The sequence below is a fragment of the Macrobrachium rosenbergii genome, chromosome 48 (assembly GCF_040412425.1).
Source record: "Macrobrachium rosenbergii isolate ZJJX-2024 chromosome 48, ASM4041242v1, whole genome shotgun sequence".
Taxonomy (NCBI): Eukaryota; Metazoa; Arthropoda; class Malacostraca; order Decapoda; family Palaemonidae; genus Macrobrachium; species Macrobrachium rosenbergii.
In genome coordinates, this window is record NC_089788.1 from 52698491 (window position 1) to 52714547 (window position 16057).

At 36.4% G+C, this 16057-nt stretch overlaps 2 protein-coding genes and 1 pseudogene across 2 annotated transcripts; 2 read left to right on the forward strand and 1 right to left on the reverse strand.

The window, feature by feature from the left end:
* The first annotated feature begins 2161 nt into the window (after nucleotides 1-2161).
* On the forward strand, nucleotides 2162-4768 carry LOC136831389 (digestive cysteine proteinase 2-like). The gene is made up of 6 exons (XM_067091755.1): nucleotides 2162-2299; nucleotides 2540-2692; nucleotides 2813-2992; nucleotides 3586-3770; nucleotides 4070-4235; nucleotides 4480-4768. Exons 1-6 carry the CDS (start codon nucleotides 2231-2233, stop codon nucleotides 4606-4608), a joined length of 882 nt encoding a protein of 293 aa, XP_066947856.1. The 5' UTR covers nucleotides 2162-2230; the 3' UTR covers nucleotides 4609-4768.
* A 3363-nt stretch (nucleotides 4769-8131) lies between these two features.
* On the forward strand, nucleotides 8132-10750 carry LOC136831384 (digestive cysteine proteinase 2-like). The gene is made up of 6 exons (XM_067091751.1): nucleotides 8132-8279; nucleotides 8517-8669; nucleotides 8790-8969; nucleotides 9566-9751; nucleotides 10052-10217; nucleotides 10462-10750. The coding sequence occupies exons 1-6, from the start codon at nucleotides 8211-8213 to the stop codon at nucleotides 10665-10667; spliced, it is 960 nt and encodes a 319-aa protein (XP_066947852.1). The 5' UTR covers nucleotides 8132-8210; the 3' UTR covers nucleotides 10668-10750.
* Nucleotides 10751-13440: 2690 nt separating this feature from the next.
* The window catches only part of LOC136831387 (digestive cysteine proteinase 2-like), a 3584-nt pseudogene continuing 967 nt past the window's right edge, over nucleotides 13441-16057 (reverse strand).

Consider the following 16057-nt stretch of genomic DNA (forward strand, 5'->3'; position numbering starts at 1 on the left):
TCTGGTGAGTGTTAGAAAGGTGAGAAGTATGGAGGTCATTATTATCTTCCTGCTTTCATAAAGTGACCAGTAATGTGTGTCGTGAGGCATGCCTGGAAGTCAGCATGATATTGTTTGCTCTAATTCTTGAGGAGACTTCTTGACACAACGACAATCCCAGTCCTGATCAACGCTCTTCTCTGGGAGGTGGGAACGTGGAAGACTTGTTACTGAGAAAATTTTACCACTCTTAATGTAGGCTCAGTTTTTCAAAACTAGAATAGGAAGTTGATTTCAAATTAATAAGTAGTTGGTGAGATGTCCAAAAAGTTTCTTGTGGCTCATACCCTAGTGTTTCATTCCTAGATATTGATGTTTATTAATTTTGATGCCATTATAAAGAATATTCTATTGCAACAAAATAATATATTTGCGAAAAGAAAAACTGTTTACCAGTTATGATTATATAGAGAAAATTTGACCAATTTCTAGAAAACACTCCTTGTGCATCTGAGACACCATACCACGAATACCATCGCCTGTAATACCTGCTGTATATCTTTGAGGTATATAGCAAAGGTTTTGTATTTCATGGGGAATTAAAAACATTCCTAATACAGAAGATATTTAGGTGCTGGCAAAAAGCTATAGGATAATCCTCAATCTCATCAACCAAGGACCTCAGAGATAATAAGGTGGCTGATGTAATAATCGGTGCAGTCTTAGAAAAACAACTTAATCATTTGTTTTTGATATTGCTAGCCTTATTGACGCCTCTAAGATCAAATTGGACCTGGTACTACTGAGGTGTAGGTTTATTGACATTAGGTAGCTTTAACTTTAATGTCGAAGATATGAAATTAGTGTAGATCAAATATAATTGGCGTTTTTGGCCATAACTTTGGAAGTAGAAGAGAAAGTAACCAAAACCCTTTTAATGCGTTGGTACATATGCAACACCATCACAGTGGATGATCTAGAATTGCAACAGAAATAAAATAAGTTGAAATTTGTGGCATTAAAAAATTCGTTTGGATTTTCGAGTGTCGAATTGTAGCCCATGTTTCAATATTTGTATTATTACACAAGGCCTGTGTCCTTAAAAGAGCTCTAAAGGGTCATTGAGAGAACGGGTGGAAAAGTGCTTAATGATTCTTTATTTTCAGCAAGAAGGCAGTGCCTATCATAATATCCTGAAGAGTAGGGCAGAGAACAAAGGGGTTAGGCAATGGCGTAGCAAGACAGTGGCCACACCACAGTGGTTGTTTCTGTTTCTTGTGAGGTTCGTGTACGCCACCCATGCCCCATCCGGTGTGCCCCAGGAGTTCTGGTTGATGCAGAAGTCCTTACCAGACACCGTTCCATATCCAAGAGTCAATACACTATGGTTGATAGCCCGAAAATTGCTGTTGGGTATATAATAGATATCTGGAAAAAAAGATCTGTTACTTTTGATTGAAAAAGTTTGCCTTTGACAAAAGTACCCACCCATGCCCCATCCGGTTTTCAAATAAGGAACAATGTTAAGTTATTAATATTTTATGGTTGATATGGCGAATTTGATAATGATGAATTACAAAACTTGTGAAAAAGTTTTACAAAAAACGGTTTTCAAATAGGAACAATGTTAAGTTATTAATATTTTATATATATATATATATATATATATATATATATATATATATATATATATATATATATATATATATATATATATATATATATATATATAATTTGGACAGCGTAACCCCAATATCATTGTACAGTAAGAGATAAAAGGTTGCCAACTAGAGGCAAGTGAGCTGATGTGTATGGGACCAAAGGGGAGATTTTCTCACGGTCGTACAGTATAAAAAGGAACCGAAATCTCTCGTGTCATACCACTAGGGCAAGGTAAGTCACCAGCAGCAGTTTCTGCTGTAGCTGATCCTAATAACTTTGAGGACAGTCAGAGGTCATAGAAAATTTTTGCTAGTTAATAACAGAAATTAATATCAATCCTCAAAGTAATATTTTAATAACCATTGTTGAAGATTAAGTTCTTACTTTGATGTGTCTTCCTGTTCAGTTTTCTAAATTTATGTTTTGAAAATGTCTGAATATAACCTTTATTAATACTGAAAAACTAGTAAGCAACATAATTAATTTTCCTCTTATTTCAAAGCTTGCCAACTTTATTTATCACTGACTTCATAAAACGAACAAACCCGAATTCGAAAGTATTACTTTATTTTCCTTTTATTGTCCACAGATGAAGTTCGTCCTTTTCCTCTGTGGCTTTGCCCTGGCTGCTGCCAGCCAACAATGGGAAGACTTCAAGGTGAAGATTTTCGATCAAAATGATACATATTTCTAGAAGCTTACTTGTGTCTCAAAACTCTAACAAAAGCACATACAGATAAAAACGCAGACACATACATATAATATGTGAATATACACAAATATTTTCTTTCTTTATGGTGATGAATATTTCAAAAGATATTGCTTATATGACAGACCAATTACCGTAATCATAACAAAGCCATTATCAATTACACAAGGAAAATATTTTTCCCAATAGCTGACCCATGCAAAGGCGTACACCAACGCCAAGGAGGACCTCTACAGGAAGGCCATTTTCGAGAGCAACCTTAAATTCGTCGAGGAACATAATGAACGCTTCCGAAAGGGCGAAGTCACCTTCGACGTTGCTATGAACAAGTTCGGTGACATGGTAAGAGGACTATCACGGAAAAAATTGGGGTACTTTTCAGTGCCCCTGAATATGATTATACGTCGAAAATAATAACGCTGACATGTTGGATACGTTACAAATGTTTTCCTTTTACATTAGACCACAGAGGAATTCGTAGCCCAGATGACTGGACTGGATAAAGTGGATTATACAGAGGGAATGGAACTCGCCAATCTCCCTGAGAAGGAAAGAGCTGACGCCATCGACTGGAGAGATCTTGGTGGTGTCAGTGAAGTGAAGGATCAGGGAGCTTGTGGGTCCTGCTGGTCCTTCTCCGCTGTAAGTAGGCTATTATTCAGAGATTCTTTTTACTATATTCGTGAGCTTTATTAATTGTGATAAAGTTTAGCAGGATCCTAAAAAAAACTCTTTACTCCTCGTTTATGATACTTAGGTACGCTATCTTTAAATGCAACCTGTGGAACTTCCAGGTACAGAATAAATCATTGTTTAATATAAATTCTCATACTCGTATTTGCTTTACATAAAAATAGATTAATTTTTATGGCATAAAATCACCAGTGATATACTCCAAATAATACGCATGTAATGTACATACTGTAGACACAATAACACTACTGTAACTTGCTCCAGATTTTTGACGAAAGATTCAATTTCGTGTGAACAGAAAGTAATGTAATGTTGATGCACTGTTTCTGGTTCTATTTGTTTTCCTGAATCTGCAGGGTCTGTTTGAGGACAGCTCTTTTAAAACTGAAACCAATCTATGAATATTATTATTCTTTTGAGAAAACTAAATTATAGATTAAGCAATATGTTTAGGAATTAGCACTATAATGTTTCTATGTAGGCATTCAAAAGGTGAAAGCATGACAGTTTTACTGAGAAGCTTTTCTTTCCATTATCCTCAGACAGGAACAGTGGAAGGAGCCAATTTCATCAAAACTGGCAAGCTGATCAGTTTGTCTGAACAGCAGCTCGTTGATTGTTCCAAAGAGAACAACGGATGCAATGGAGGTGTTGTCCAGTGGGCCATCGATTACATCAAGTCTGCCGGTGGTATCACAAGTGAAGACTCTTACCCTACGAGGCCGTTGTAAGTAGTTGGGATTTTCATGTTTTCACTTGCGTAGTTGCATTATATGTAAAAATATTGTGCATGGAGTGCAGTGGTTTTTTTATTTGTATGTTTTCTGGTAACTTTATAATAAATAATATAAATATTACAATGGTATTGTATTAAATTCCCGTGGGTAGTTCCCTTGCCAGTGTGAGCATTAATTGGTGTTAACAATTGACTGGTGTATTAATTGGTGTATTTGGCAACAAGTATGAAACATCTTTTTGTTTTAGTTATGAAACAGCACAGTAAATCCAATATTTTACTTTTTTTAGGAAAAGAGCTGCCGTTTCGATCCTTCAAGTGTTGTCGCCACAGTCACAGGATATAGAAGTATTCCTTATGGTGATGAGAAAACTCAGGCTTCAGCTCTCCATGACCAGGGTCCCGTTAGTGTCTGTGTTGATGCTGGACATTTATCCTTCCAGCTTTACAGATCAGGTATGGTTTTCTTTTGTTTTTTCTTACTATGCAATAAGACTATAAGGCAGACAATGGTAATGATTCGTTTCTGTTGGTATGTGCCACCCAGTACCGTTAGTAAAATTGTTATATCATAACTTAAATAAAATTATTCCTCTCTTGAAAAGCTCAGGATCTTTTGCTGCACATTTCTGAAAATCTAAAGTAACTGATCATTTATGTATATGATATTTATTTTGGGCAAATGTTTTCTTTGTTTTAGGTGTCTACTATGAACCCAATTGCAAACCACGCTCAATCAACCATGGTGTTTTGGCTGTTGGTTATGGAACGGAGTCTGGCACCGATTACTGGATCATCAAGAACTCGTGGGGCACTGGATGGGGCATGAGTGGGTACATGAAGCTCACAAGAAACCAAAACAACCACTGTGGTGTGGCCACTCAGTCTTGCTATGCCCTTGCCTAATGTGTTTGCTCTCTGCCTCGTAATTCTCCAAATTATAATAATGACTGCCTTCTTTTTGAAAATAAAGAACTGTTAAGCACTTATCTATTCTCTCACTGACCTTCAAACCTATATAAGGGCGTGTGCAATATATTAACTCATATTAAAACATGGAGTGCAACTGAGATTTCTTGAAAAATTTTGTCCAAGGTTTGAATAATTCAATAACTTTTTACGTTGTTATGGTCGTGGATGTTTCTGGTTTCCTTTTAAAAAAGCATCAAGATCATTTATAGAACATTTTCCTACCTGTCTTTCCTTCTTTGGTAAATCCAAAGACATGAGATCATATTGTGTTCCTCCTGACACTTAACAATCTATAAACCAGGAAGGAAAGAATTTGACATTTTACTTCTTGCTTACTTTCCAAACAATAAGCAAAATTGCTATCCAGAGTTGTTTTATGAATATTCGTGAACTGTAAGCACTGCGTTCAAAAATAACAATTTGAAGAATATTTGTTGGTGGCTGGCTGCAATTGGTCTTCTAGTTCCAAGAAGGCAAGAGGCTCAATTTAGGGATGACCAAGTATGACTGAGAAGCGAGTGGTATTGCAAGACGGGACAGCATATATGAATTATGGGTTTATAAAAGACTAATTTTGTTTTTAAAATATAAAATATTTTTGTTGTACAAACCCCACATTTATATAATTGCATTTTATGAGAGAGACTTGAGCTGGTGATTGAGAGGCCATGAGTTTGTGCATAGCAACGAAACCAAGAGCTCTCGAGGGCAATGGGGTTATTCGTGTCAGATTAAAAAAATGTATGCATGTTGGAGAATAAGAGCTGGACTATTGTTAATAAATATGCAGTCACAAATGAGTAAAGCAATGTACTCATCAGGTGTACCAGCTGCCAAATGCTGATAGTTCCTAACTTAAAGGCTGATAAACATAAAGCAAAAGAGAGTATGATCAAACAAACGAATCATTGCCGGATTTCATGCATTATGAGTAAGTCTGTGTTACAGTGTTTAAGAGATCCCTGACTGTCGTCCTCAGAAGGTTGAGGAATATGAATAAGTGAATAACTGGCTGAGCTTCTAGGAGCAACTTGTTGAAAGGGCAGACTACCAGTAAGTTTAGATGACTGTGCCCTGTCTGCAAAAGGATATTTTTGAAGTGAAGACAGGAGTATTGGCTAAATTTTGTATTTGTGAGAACCCCTAATTCACTGACAAGAAAATGTAATCCCTGACATGTCCTGCAACAGTACCTGAAAGTTATAGAAAATCCTCAGAAAAGCTGCATTGGGACATCTTGAGTACCAAGCAGAACTCTTGACCACTCCTCCTGGTATTACAGGCCATTACAGCATTGATGTGGGAAGAGATTATGTATAAAATTCGTTTGGCCATGTTGGAGGAGCCTAATATCATTTCTGGTGAGTGTTAGAAAGGTGAGAAGTATGGAGGTCATTATTATCTTCCTGCTTTCATAAAGTGACCAGTAATGTGTGTCGTGAGGCATGCCTGGAAGTCAGCATGATATTGTTTGCTCTAATTCTTGAGGAGACTTCTTGACAGAACGACAATCCCAGTCCTGACCAACGCTCTTCTCTGGGAGGTGGGAACGTGGAAGACTTGTTACTGAGAAAATTTTACCACTCTTAATGTAGGCTCAGTTTTTCAAAACTAGAATAGGAAGTTGATTTCAAATTAATAAGTAGTTGGTGAGATGTCCAAAAAGTTTCTTGTGGCTCATACCCTAGTGTTTCATTCCTAGATATTGATGTTTATTAATTTTGATGCCATTATAAAGAATATTCTATTGCAACAAAATAATATATTTTGAAAAGAAAACTGTTTACCAGTTATGATTATATAGAGAAAATTTGACCAATTTCTAGAAAACACTCCTTGTGCATCTGAGACACCATACCACGAATACCATCGCCTGTAATACCTGCTGTATATCTTTGAGGTATATAGCAAAGGTTTTGTATTTCTTGGGGAATTAAAAACATTCCTAATACAGAAGATATTTAGGTGCTGGCAAAAAGCTATAGGATAATCCTCAATCTCATCAACCAAGGACCTCAGAGATAATAAGGTGGCTGATGTAATAATCGGTGCAGTCTTAGAAAAACAACTTAATCATTTGTTTTTGATATTGCTAGCCTTATTGACGCCTCTAAGATCAAATTGGACCTGATACTACTGAGGTTTAGTTTTACTGACATAAGGTAACTTTAACTTTAATGTCGAAGATATGAAATTAGTGTAGATCAAATATAATTGGCGTTTTTGGCCATAACTTTGGAAGTAGAAGAGAAAGTAACCAAAACCCTTTTAATGCGTTGGTACATATGCAACACCATCACAGTGGATGATCTAGAATTGCAACAGAAATAAAATAAGTTGAAATTTGTGGAAAATTCGTTTGGATTTTCGAGTGTCGAATTGTAGCCCATGTTTCAATATTTGTATTATTACACAAGGCCTGTGTCCTTAAAAGAGCTCTAAAGGGTCAGAGAGAGAACGGGTGGAAAAGTGCTTAATGATTCTTTATTTTCAGCAAGAAGGCTGTGCCTATCATAATATCCTGAAGAGTAGGGCAGAGAACAAAGGGGTTAGGCAATGTCGTAGCAAGACAGTGGCCACACCACAGTGGTTGTTTCTGTTTCTTGTGAGGTTCGTGTACCCACCCATGCCCCATCCGGTGTGCCCCAGGAGTTCTGGTTGATGCAGAAGTCCTTACCAGACTCCGTTCCATATCCAAGAGTCAATACACTATGGTTGATAGCCCGAAAATTGCTATTGGGTATATAATAGATATCTGGAAAAAAAAGATCTGTTACTTTTGATTGAAAAAGTTTGCCAAAAAGGCCACGGTTTTCAAATAAGGAACAATGTTAAGTTATTAATATTTTAATATGGCGAATTTGATAATGATGAATTACAAAACTTGTACACACGCGCAATAATATATATATATATATATATATATATATATATATATATATATATATATATATATATATATATATATATATATATATATAATTTGGACAGCGTAACCCTAATATCATTGTACAGTAAGAGATAAAAGGTTGCCAACTAGAGGCAAGTGAGCTGATGTGTATGGGACCAAAGGGGAGATTTTCTCACGGTCGTACAATATAAAAAGGAACCGAAATCTCTCGTGTCATACCACTAGGGCAAGGTAAGTCACCAGCAGCAGTTTCTGCCGTAGCTGATCCTAATAACTTTGAGGACAGTCAGAGGTCATAGAAAATTTTTGCTAGTTAATAACAGAAATTAATATTAATCCTCAAAGTCATATTTTAATAACCATTGTTTTCTAAATTTATGTTTTGAAAATGTCTGAATATGACCTTTATTAATACTGAAAAACTAGTAAGCAACATAATTAATTTTCCTCTTATTTCAAAGCTTGCCAACTTTATTTATCACTGACTTCATAAAACGGACAAACCCGAATTCGAAAGTATTACTTTATTTTCCTTTTATTGTCCACAGATGAAGTTCGTCCTTTTCCTCTGTGGCTTTGCCCTGGCTGCTGCCAGCCAACAATGGGAAGACTTCAAGGTGAAGATTTTCGATCAAAATGATACATATTTCTAGCTTACTTATGTCTCAAAACTCTAACAAAAGCACATACAGATAAAAACGCAGACACATACATATAATATATGAATATACACAAATATTTTCTTTCTTTATGGTGATGAATATTTCAAAAGATATTGCTTACATGACAGACCAATTATCGTAATTATAACAAAGCCATTATCAATTACACAAGGAAAATATTTTTCCCAATAGCTGACCCATGCAAAGGCGTACACCAACGCCAAGGAGGACCTCTACAGGAAGGCCATTTTCGAGAGCAACCTTAAATTCGTCGAGGAACATAATGAACGCTTCCGAAAGGGCGAAGTCACCTTCGACGTTGCTATGAACAAGTTCGGTGACATGGTAAGAGGACAATCACGGAAAAAATTGGGGTACCTTTCAGTGCCCCTGAATATGATTATATGTCGAAAATAATAACGCTGACATGTTGGATACGTTACAAATGTTTTCCTTTTACATTAGACCACAGAGGAATTCGTAGCCCAGATGACTGGACTGGATAAAGTGGATTATACAGAGGGAATGGAACTCGCCAATCTCCCTGAGAAGGAAAGAGCTGACGCCATCGACTGGAGAGATCTTGGTGGTGTCAGTGAAGTGAAGGATCAGGGAGCTTGTGGGTCCTGCTGGTCCTTCTCCGCTGTAAGTAGGCTATTATTCAGAGATTGTTTTTACTATATTCGTGAGCTTTATTAATTGTGATAAAGTTTAGCAGGATCCTAAAAAAAACTCTTTACTCCTCGTTTATGATACTTAGGTACGCTATCTTTAAATGGAACCTGTGGAACTTCCAGGTACAGAATAAATCACTGTTCAATATTAAATTCTCATACTCGTATTTGCTTTACATAAAAAATAGATTAATTTTTATGGCATTAAATCACCAGTGATATACTCCAAATAATACGCATGTAATGTACGTACTGTAGATACAATAACACTACTGTAACTTGCTCCAGATTTTTTGACGAAAGATTCAATTTCGTGTGAACAGAAAGTAATGTAATGTTGATGCACTGTTTCTGGTTCTATTTGTTTTCGTGAATCTGCAGGGGTCTGTTTGAGGACAGCTCTTTTAAAACTGAAACCAATCTATGAATATTATTATTGTTTTGAGAAAACTAAATTATAGATTAAGCAATATGTTTAGGAATTAGCACTATAATGTTTCTATGTAGGCATTCAAAGGTGAAAGCATGACAGCTTTACTGAGAAGCTTTTCTTTCCATTATCCTCAGACAGGAACAGTGGAAGGAGCCAATTTCGTCAAAACTGGCAAGCTGATCAGTTTGTCTGAACAGCAGCTCGTTGATTGTTCCACAGAGAACAACGGATGCAATGGAGGTGTTGTCCAGTGGGCCATCGATTACATCAAGTCTGCCGGTGGTATCACAAGTGAAGACTCTTACCCCTACGAGGCCGTTGTAAGTAGTTGGGATTTTCATGTTTTCACTTGCGTAGTTGCATTATATGTAAAAATATTGTGCATGGAGTGCAGTGGTTTTTTTATTTGTATGTTTTCTGGTAACTTTATAATAAATAATATAAATATTACAATGGTACTGTATTAAATTCCCGTGGGTAGTTCCCTTGCCAGTGTGAGCATTAATTGGTGTTAACAATTGACTTTTGTATTAATTGGTGTATTTGGCAACAAATATGAAATACCTTTTTGTTTTAGTTATGAAACAGCACCAACAAATCCAATATTTTACTTTTTTTAGGAAAAGAGCTGCCGTTTCGATCCTTCAAGTGTTGTCGCCACAGTCACAGGATACAGAAGTATTCCTTATGGTGATGAGAAAACTCAGGCTTCAGCTCTCCATGACCAGGGTCCCGTTAGTGTCTGTGTTGATGCTGGACATTTATCCTTCCAGCTTTACAGATCAGGTATGGTTTTGTTTTGTTTTTTCTAACTATGCAATAAGACTATAAGGCAGACAATGGTAATGATTCGTTTCTGTTGGTATGTGCCACCCAGTACCGTTAGTAAAATTGTTATACCATAACTTAAATAAAATTATTCCTCTCTTGAAAAGCTCAGCCTCTTTTGCTGCACATTTCTGAAAATCTAAAGTAACTGATCATTTATGTATATGATATTTATTTTGGGCAAATGTTTTCTTTGTTTTAGGTGTCTACTATGAACCCAATTGCAAACCACTCTCTATCAACCATGGTGTTTTGGCTGTTGGTTATGGAACGGAGTCTGGCACCGATTACTGGATCATCAAGAACTCGTGGGGCACTGGATGGGGCATGAGTGGGTACATGAAGCTCACAAGAAACCAAAACAACCACTGTGGTGTGGCCACTCAGTCTTGCTATGCCCTTGCCTAATGTGTTTGCTCTCTGCCTCGTAATTCTCCAAATTATAATAATGACTGCCTTCTTATTGAAAATAAAGAACTGTTAAGCACTTATCTATTCTCTCACTGACCTTCAAACCCATGTAAGGGCGTGTGCAATATATTAACTCATATTAAAACATGGACTGCAACTGAGATTTCTTGAAAAATTTAGTCCAAGGTTTGAATAATTCAATAACTTTTTAAGCTGTTATGGTCTTGGATTTTTCTGGTTTCCTTTTAAAAAAGCATCAACACCATTTATAGAACATTTTCCTACCTGTCTTTCCTTCTTTGGCAAACCCAAAGACATGAGATCATATTGTGTTCCTCCTGACACTTAACACTCTATAAACCATGAAGGGAAGAATTTGACATTTACCCATCTGTTAATTTCTTGCTTACTTTCCAAACAATAAGCAAAATTGCTATCCAGAGTTGATTTATGAATATTCGTGAACTGTAAGCACTGCGTTCAAAAATAACAATTTGAAGAATATTTGTTGGTGGCTGTCTGCAACTGGTCTTCTAGTTCCAAGAAGGCAAGACTCAATTTAGGGATGACCAAGTATGACTGAGAAGCGAGTTTTGTTTTTAAAATATAAAATATTTTTGTTGTACAAACCCATTATTTATATAATTGCATTTTATGAGAGAGGCTTGATCTGTTAAAGAAAAATGTCCAGATAGCTGGTTGTAATAAGGGCTGATTGAGAGGCCATGAGTTTGTGCATAGCAACGAAACGAAGAGCTCTCAAGGGCAATGTGGTTATTCGTCTCAGGTTAAAAAATGTATGCATGTTGGAGAATAAGAGCTGGACTGTTGTTAATAAATATCCTGTCACAAATTAGTAAATCAATGTACTCATCAGGTGTACCTGCTGCCAAATGCTGATAGTTCTTAACTTAAAGGCTGATACACATAAAACAAAAGAGAGTATGACCAAACAAACGAATCATTGCCGGATTTCATGCATTATAGGTAAGTCTGTGTTACAGTGTTTAAGAGATCCAAAAGAACTGAGCTTGTATCAGATGAGTGCCGTGGCCATTGGGTGTTCTGTCAATTCCAGTAAGGCACTTGGATCTCTTTATCTCTCTAAATATAAAAGGTAATCTACCGTAGGACATTCAGTAAATGATACAAATCACTAACCCTGACTGTCCTCCTCAGAAGGTTGAGGAATATGAATAATTGAATAACTGGCTGAGCTCCAAGAATCAACTTGTTAAAAGGGCAGACTACCAGTAAGTTTAGATGACTGTGCTCTGTCTGCAAAAGGACATTTTTGAAGTGGAAGACAGGAGCATTGGCTAAATTTTGTATTTGTGAGAACCCCTAATTCACTGACAAGAAAATGTAATCCCTGACATGTCCTGCAACAGTACCTGAAAGTTATAGAAAATCCTCAGAAAAGCTGCATTGGGACATCTTGAGTACCAAGCAGAACTCTTGACTACTCCTCCTGGTATTACAGGCCATTACAGCATTGATATGGGAAGAGGTTATGTATAAAATTCGTTTGGCCATGTTGGAGGAGCCTAATATCATTTCAGGTGAGTGTTAGAAAGGTGAGAAGTATAGAGGTCATTATCTTCCTGCTTTCATACACTGACCAGTAATGTGTGCCATGAGGCATGCCTGGAAGTCAGCATGACATTGTTTGCTCTAATTCTTGAGGAGACTTCTTGACAGAACGACAATCCCAGTCCTGACCAACGCTCTTCTCTGGGAGGTTGGAATGTTGAAGACTTGTTACTGAGGAAATATTGCCACTCTTAATGTAGGTTCAGTTTTTCAAAACTAGAATAGGAAGTTGATTTCAAATTAATAAGTAGTTGGTGAGATGTCCAAAAAGTTTCTTGTGGCTCATACCTTGGTGTTTCATTCCTAGATATTGATGTTTATTAATTTTGATGCCATTATAAAGAATATTCTATTGCAACAAAATAATATATTTGCGAAAAGAAAAACCTTTTACCAGTTATGATTATAAAGAGAAGAATGTGACTAATTTCTAGAAAACACTCCTTGTGCATCTGAGACACCATACCACGAATAACATCGCCTGTAATACCTGCTATATATCTTTGAGGTATATAGCAAAGGTTTTGTATTTCATGGAGAATTAAAAACATTCCTTAATACAGAAGATATTTATGTGTTGGTAAAAAGCTATAGGATAATCCTAAATCTCATCAACCAAGGACCTCAGAGCTAGTAAGGTGGCTGATGTAATAATCGGTGCAGTCTTAGAAAAACAACTTATTCATTTGTTTTTGATATTGCTAGTCTTAGTGACGCCTCTAAGATCAAATTGGACCTGATACTATTGAGGTTTAGTTTTACTGACATAAGGTAACTTTAACTTTAATGTCGAAGAGATGAAATTAGTGTAGATCAAATCGAATTGGCGTTTTTGTCCATAACTTTGGAAGTAGAAGAGAAAGTAACCAAAACCCTTTTAATGCGTTGGTACATATGCAACACCATCACAGTGGATGATCTAGAAATGCAACAGAAATAAAATAAGTCGAAGAGAGACAGAGAATGCTTTTTAAATGATTTCCGTACTTTTTTCAAAGGGCATTAAAAACATTTGTGATCCTGACAGCCTAAAATGTTGTTAAATTACTCAAATTCGTGGAAAATTAGTTTGGATTTTGGAGTGTCGAATGGTAGCCCATGTTTCAATATTTGTATTATTGCACAAGGCCTGTGTCCTTAAAATAGCTTTAAAGGGTCAGTGAGATAAAGGGTGGAAAAGTGTTTAATGATTCTTTATTTTCAGCAAGAAGGCAGTGCCTATCATAACACCCTGAAGAGTAGGGCAGAGAACAAAGATGTTAGGCAAAGGCGTAGCAAGACTGAGTGGCCACACCACAGTGGTTGTTCCTGTTTCTTGTGAGCTTCATGTACCCACCCATGCCCCATCCGGAGCCCCAGGAGTTCTTGATAATCCAGAAGTCCTTACCAGACTCCGTTCCATAACCAACAGCCAATACACCATGGTTGATAGCCCGAGCATTGCAATTGGGTTCATAATAAACTCCTGAAAGAAAATAAACATTTGACTGAATATAAGGACTTGTTTACTGAAAGATCAGCTACTACTCTTAAAAAAAAATGTTAAAAAGACTCTGAACGATGAAATGAAGAATAAAGCCTAATGTTTAGTTACTGACATTTTACCATTGCATAGTTGATAAGGATAGATTACAAAAGAACAGAGAACAGATATATATATATATATATATATATATATATATATATATATATATATATATATATATATAATATATATATATATATATATATATATATATATATATATATATATATATATATATATATATATATATATATATATATATATACATATACAATATATATAGATACATATTTATACATAAAATTTGCACAGCCTGCATTTGGTTTACAGTATGATTGTACAGCAAGAGAAGGAAAATAAAATCTCACCTGATCTGTAAAGCTGGAAGGATAAATGTCCAGCATCAATACAGACGCTAACGGGACCCTGGTCATGGAGAGCTGAAGCCTGAGTTTTCTCATCACCGTAAGGGAATTCTTCTGTATCCTGTGACTGTGGCGACAACACTTGAGGGATCGAAGCGGCATTGCTTTTGCTAATGGAAGTCCAGTATTGAATTTTATGAATTGTTTTGTGAGAAAAGCATAAGAAGAATTTTTTTTGTGTTTAATCGACAAATATTTAAAAGTTCAATCAACACCTACACTGGCATAGGAAGTGCTCACGTGGATTTACATTTATAAACTAGGTTTCCCTTATATGTTGTTATGAGGGAGTCCAGAAACTTTGGTCATGCAATCAAGACTATGTGGCATACACTGTTATTACACTTAATAACAATACATTATGCAAAAAAATGTAACTCTCCCAAATACTTACAACGGCCTCGTAGGGGTAAGAGTCTTCACTTGTGATACCACCGGCAGACTTGATGTAATCGAGGGCCCACTGGACAACACCTCCATTGCATCCGTTGTTCTCTGTGGAACAATCAACGAGCTGCTGTTCAGACAAACTGATCAGTTTGCCAGTTTTGATGAAATTGGCTCCTTCCACTGTTCCTGTCTGGGGGATAATAAAGGCTTTCTGTAGCATTGCAGTTCCTATAAACCATATTATGGTACTCACTCATAGTGCGATAGCTTATGCTGTAATGTAAGTTTATGAAAGGGGAAATCATGATTCCCAGTGCCTATCCCAGATTTTTCTCCTAGTTGCAATCATGGTCTGCTGGAAAATTCCCTCTTAATAAATAAAATTCTGTGTTGCCATACTCCTCCACTTCGTTTTGAGGGCGTTCAGCCTACCCATCGTCATTCTTTTAGGCATTCATCATTTCTGTATTGGTGTGGTATTCTCAAACCCTTTCTTTTAATACATCAGAAAAATTTACAACCTAGTATAGAATTCCAGTTGGGCATCTCTTCTTTAACTTTGGCTTCTCGTAGGCAGCTCTAAACATTCATGCAAGTTAAACATTTCTAATTTCCTTTATGAAGTCTAACCTTCGGCCATTCCCTACACAGTCGTCTTAAAAGCTTTCTCGTTTTGTGTCTAGCTTAGATTACTGACTAGCAAGTTCACTGTAAATGCAAGTTATCCAGTTTCAGTCTCTTAATACTTGCACCCCTTCCCTAACGGTAGCCTTTTGTTAAAATTCCCTTTACAAATTCTTGTGTCTGAGGTCATTTCTCTTAGAGATCTGAAATTGCTCGTTGTTTCTAAGAAATGGTACGAATGAATGCATTCACTACTGCTATCCTCTAATGTAGCTTTACTAAGACTATCTTATTAGAACTGAATCAGCAGAGGATAAGTTGCATGTAAGGTCTCGGCTCTGTTGACACGTGTTAAGTGAATGCCCCTTCTGAATAATTATCTGTTCCTGGAGAATGCAGTGGAGTAAGATGGATATCGAAAAGGGGCTAAAGGTACTCTCTCCGGGAAAGTACTCCACAGATTTATCGCAGGACTGAAATTGAGAGAACTTTTCACGTTCTGGGTGTTTCACAAGTTTCACCACAAATCGTATTCTGGGATAAGTTTTAGCTCAAGGCAGCAGTCTCTGGAATTTTTTTTGTAGGTTTACCTAAACAAATACTTTCAAACATTACGCTATGCATAATAAGGAGAAGGTGGGTATCATCACAGCAATACCTTGATGCAGCTGTATGAAATACTTTATATTGTTATATTTAAATGCGACAATGAATTTATAGTGCTAAAGTAAACAGGGTCCAGATGTACTTTATGTTTGTCAGTGGAATCTTTGAATTTCCAGTGATATGTCTAAAATATCAGTTATAAACATTCATATTAACAGCTGGCA